Source organism: Pteropus alecto, unplaced genomic scaffold (assembly GCF_000325575.1).
Source record: "Pteropus alecto unplaced genomic scaffold, ASM32557v1 scaffold60, whole genome shotgun sequence".
Lineage (NCBI taxonomy): Eukaryota > Metazoa > Chordata > Mammalia > Chiroptera > Pteropodidae > Pteropus > Pteropus alecto.
Window position 1 is genome coordinate 78 of NW_006430726.1, and position 4,906 is coordinate 4,983.

At 48.9% G+C, this 4,906-nt stretch overlaps 1 protein-coding gene across 1 annotated transcript in view; it reads right to left on the minus strand.

Annotated features, from left to right (window-relative positions):
- Positions 1–287: 287 nt before the first annotated feature.
- Positions 288–4,906, minus strand: part of SLCO3A1 (solute carrier organic anion transporter family member 3A1) — a 185,587-nt gene continuing 180,968 nt past the window's right edge. The window contains exons 9-10 of the mRNA XM_006905341.3: positions 3,716–3,891; positions 288–480 (exon numbers count right to left, since the gene is read on the minus strand). Coding sequence (XP_006905403.3) covers positions 303–480; positions 3,716–3,891 — 354 coding nt within the window. The 3' untranslated portion in view covers positions 288–302. The remainder of the gene's footprint in view (positions 481–3,715; positions 3,892–4,906) is intronic.

Here is a 4,906-nt window from a genome sequence, read left to right on the forward strand (position 1 = left end):
CTAGCTAGCTAGTTGCCTGCCTGCCTGCCTTGACTTAGGTCCCTAGCTAGCTAGTTGCCTGCCTGTCTTCCTGCCTTCAATTAGGTCCCTAGCTAGCTAGTTGCCTGCCTGCCTGCCTGCCTTAGCTTAGGCCCCTAGCTAGCTATTTTCCTGCTTGCCTGCCTGCCTTCAGTTAGTTCTCTAGCTAGCTAGTTGCCTTCCAACCTTTACTTAGGTCTCTACCTAGCTAGTTGCGTGTCTGTCTGCCTTTACTTAGGTCCCTAGCTAGCTAGTTGCCTTCCTACCTTTACTTCGGTCACTATCTAGCTCGTTGCCTGCCTGCCTAATAATAAATAAAAATAGAATAAATAGAATAGAATAGGGTAGAATAGAATAGAATAGGGTAGAATAGAATCGAATACATAGTGATACTCACCCAACAAACGAAGGAGGAGAAACAGAACTCCCAGGGCATAAGACTTTAGTTCAGGGTTGACTGTCCTATGTGCAAAGAAATGAAGGAAAAAAACAAAATTTCTTATCACTTTACTTTAATTAACAAATCCCAGGTCTCTCCATTGGAGTCTTTCCTTAGAAAGTTATTAATGAGTTTTGGGTTTTTCGGGTTTTTTTTTTTTTTTTTTTTTTGCTTCCTGGCTTTCCCTGCCTACAGTATAAAAAATAATGGTAACTATAGTGATAAGAGAAGTGTTTATTTACTGGAGCTCATCTTGTCATTCAAAAGCGATAATGTAAAGTTGGTCCATAATGTCTTCATTTAAGGACACTTTGTATTTCTGGGACAAAGAAATGTCTTAGGTTGACAGGTCATACGTATCAGAGGACCATTAGTGGGGAAGACCATGTTCATTATGCCTCACCAACAGGCCAGGCCCACAAACACCTCTGTGACATCAACCGGACTAGCATGGTTTGGCAGCCCAGACGGACCACTAGTGAAATAACCCATCCGTCTATAGATCCCGTTTCAGTACCTCTTAAATTGAAGAGAGGCAACTTCCCAGAGTCACAGTTCTTTGTTTTGAACGAACTCTGCCTCCCTGGCTTTGGTTAACCCAGACCACTGTCTTTGATCTCGCAAGCTTTCTAGAATACTCTCGGGGTGTAAAATTTTCTGGGGAAACCGCTATGTCGCCAGACACCTGTACAGTATCACGGAGGAGGTCGACGGTCCGTTCTCTCTGGAATGTATATGTTACGAAACCCAAGCTCCTCAAAGTTGTCATCGGCCCTGTGGCTGCGGTTTTTCTGCACATTCGTTTGAAGGGACTGACTTGAAAAACACCTTAAATAAAGGCAAATTCTCCTCATCAAGAAAACACGCTGGCATAATGAGCTCGAATATTTATCACTTGAAATTTGATTTCCTTTCAGCCGTCCTGTCACTAGGAATAAAGTGAGTGAGGTGCTAAGCTCTCCATTTCCTGTTGGGAAACTGGTTCCCATAGGAGGAATGATCTTCAGATCTAGGTATAGAGCAACGGCCTGAATGCTGTTGGAAGTTCCATGCAAGGCCAGGGTGCGAGCCTAGCTCCACAGCCTATGAGCTGCCAGACTCTGAGGGTACTGCTTACTCACCTCGGAGCCGCCTCTGTCTCTCCATCTGTAGAAGGGGTATGCTTTTACATAACAATGGAAACACAGAAAGTGCAAACAGAAGCCCCGCCTGGCCCGAGATGGGGCTGGCGAGTGCCAGCTTGGATTCTCACACTGTTGTCCGCAGGCATGCTCTCACATGGCGTGACAGGGTGACCTCTGCTCTGGGACAGGATGAGGGCTGGCACACATCTGGCCTGTGGCTGAGGCTGAGCCCTTGTGTCTGCTTGGAACATCAGTGATGGCAAAGTGGACTGGGACGGTGACGGAATACGGTACAATGTGTGAGTCTGTGCTTCCGTCAGACCCCAGCAGGGGATGGGCACAGCCTAGGTCACTAAGGCCATCTTTTCTGCTGATCTATTTATAGGGAATCGAATATTTCCTGAAAATCTCTAAGAGCGGCCTATCAAGCTGAGATGTGGAAGAGACTGAGGTTTCAACCGACTGTCTTTGTTTGATCTGCCAGGCACAACTACTGAGCAGGGGTTTTGCAGAGGAGTCACGGGGAGAGAAAAAAATGGGGAGTGGTCACTGCTCATGGCAGTGAGAGTCATTATTCCTGCTTCTTCGTGCCTTCTATGTGTGAATAGCACAATACAGCTTCATGGGAATTTCTAAGAATTTCTAAAAATAAACTACCGATAATGCAGCCACTCCAAACCCATACCTGAGATCTGATAGTTTTGTCCACATGCACGTGATATAAAATCACCCTCCGTATATAATTTAAATTCAATAGTTCGTTTCATAAACACTTTTCACATGCTTAAGAATTTCCATTACTCCATTGAGCAGCAGTACTATAATTTAACTCTACTCCAATTCAGGTTTTTCTGTTATGATAGTTAACGGTGTAATAAAAATCTGTCTGCATTGAGCTTTTTTTTTTTCTTGTGGAGAAGTATTTTCTTAAGATAAGTGGCAAGAGGTAGGGTTATCGCATAACAAAAAAATCTGAACATTTTTATGACTCCTGATTCACACTGTGATATTGCTTTTTAGAAAGGAGCAATATGCTCTTCAATGCCACCAGCAACATGTGATTTTACGTTTTGCTACAGCCTTGCAAGCACTGGGTGTGAATTTTAAAAATCTACCGTTTGAATTTAGGAAGGGTACAGTGGCAATTTGCTGTCGTACGCTTAACGATTCTGCACCTTAACAAGATTTGCTAATGACCTTCTAGATCACGTAGGGGCATCACACAAATCCCCTTCCTTGGGAATTCATAACAAAGGTCAGGAAATGGGGTCAGAACAGCGAGAAGACACGAGAAGCTGGATCAAATCAGCTGGTGACGGGCGCAGTGGCACAGGTCACACCCTAGCATCTCACACCTTCCTTTACGTCTAGCCCCTGGGATCGAACTGGTTTGTCCAGGTCGCTGCATCCCAGTAAGGTGGCTCTGTCTGTCTGGTGTCGCTTCTGCGGCGGCATGGAGCATTCTACCCCTTGGCTCCTCACATAAATCCAGATACCGTTGCAAGCGCGTACGTTACAATACTGCTCAACAAGTCGCCTTTGAGGCACCCCACCTGCCCCCAGGACGGGTCCCGAGAGACAGGAAACTACAGAATTATGAGTGGCTCTCTCCAGCCACGGACCTGTGTAAGAACAGTCTCTGCTCGGCTTCCACGGCCCCCCGGCACTGCATCACCCCCTCTTCAGTACCCTGTCACACCTCTGGCATCCACGCACGATGGTCTGCAGGGCCAGTGACGTCACCCCTAGTTCCAGATTCAGAAACAAGCCGGAGACACAGGTGACAGTCAGTGGCCGGATGGAGGCTGGTCATGGGGACTCAGCCAGTTCAATGCCATCTGCATTTAACTCCAACGAAATCAATGCCAGGCCGCATTCCCCTTCAGCGCCACCATGGCCTCTTCTCAGAAGGCCATGAATGAGCATTTTCTCCCTTCGGCCCTGCCCTCTACTCTGAATGTGAGGTCCCTGTGTAATGCAGCCCATTCCTGTCAGCTTAGGGAAGCTGCCTCGTGAGGTTCACGTGGTATCTGAACTTCTGACCTCCGGGGCACCTGCGCACGCACACCTGGTGGGAAGGGGGAGCCGAGTGGGGAGGTTGGTTCTTGGGCCCCTGGGGACCCGAGAGGCTTACCTGATAAGGATGATGACCGAGGGCGTCTGTGCCATGGCCCCGATCATGCTGCAGACACACATCACACACAGGAAGGTGAGGAAGGCCTCTTGGCATCCGGGGCTGGGGCATTTTCCGGGAACCACGGTGGCGTTCTTGGGCGGGACGGTCGTGAGGCACGCGCAGCCCGTGAGATTCTGAAAGGAAGCAGTCAGCCCTTTTAATCGGGGGCGGGGGTGGGGGGTTGCGCATCTCCACTTTCTAAATCCAAGGCCATCTATCAGCTGGAGCTGCCACTGCCTAATTATGCATTCTGTAGCATCCCATCAATTAGGCCTGAATAAATGCGTTCGCATTTTAAGGAAGCTGCAAAACTCATGCAAATAAAGGCATATTTAGGGGGAGGAGAGCTGATTGCCCCATCTCCTGTGTATTTCATTTCCCCGGTCAAGAATCCCTCAGTACGCTGCACCACAGACAAATGTGTCCCCCACCCCAAGACGATTAGGAAATTCTGCTTCCACAATAGGATAAAACGTCACCAAATCCACGTTGTAATTACTTGCCAATTTGTCCTCTCTTTTATGCAGTTATAATTACACTGACGTGTATTAAAAGACGTGAATCAGGTAACCTGCCTATCGCTGCTGGTTCAGTGCCCCGCGTGCCACCTGGAACAAAGGATGAGCACCGCCACGCGCGAAGTAGCTGCAACCGTGGGGCCGCGAGACGGGGGAGCTGACGGGCAAGTTCTCGAGTGGCTGAGAAAGCAGGACTAAGAGAAGCCGGGGAGCCTGAAGCGGGTCGTGGGCAGCACGTGAAAGCCCAACGAGACACACTTGATGAATATATGATCGGACGGGAGGAAGAAAAGCCACAGTATCCCATTTGATCTTCCCGTGGATTCTCGCCCAGCCAGCCCTGTTCCCGGGCACTGTCCTCGCACACGTTCCAGGAATTTCTGATGGCAAACGGAGGGGCGGGGGCGGGAGAGGCAGCACCGAGCCAGCTCCCAGCCAATTAAGGTTCGATAATAATAGTGCAAGGGCCTTTAATGAATACACGATGAAAACAATCTTAAATGATTCCTCGCTGTTCTTCCGAGGGCTGCTCAGCTTTCAGAGCACACCACGAGGTAAATCCTCGTGGGGGGTCAAACAACCCCCCGCCCTCCGAGGGCGTCCACAGTTCCCCCCACCCCCGGCATCTCTC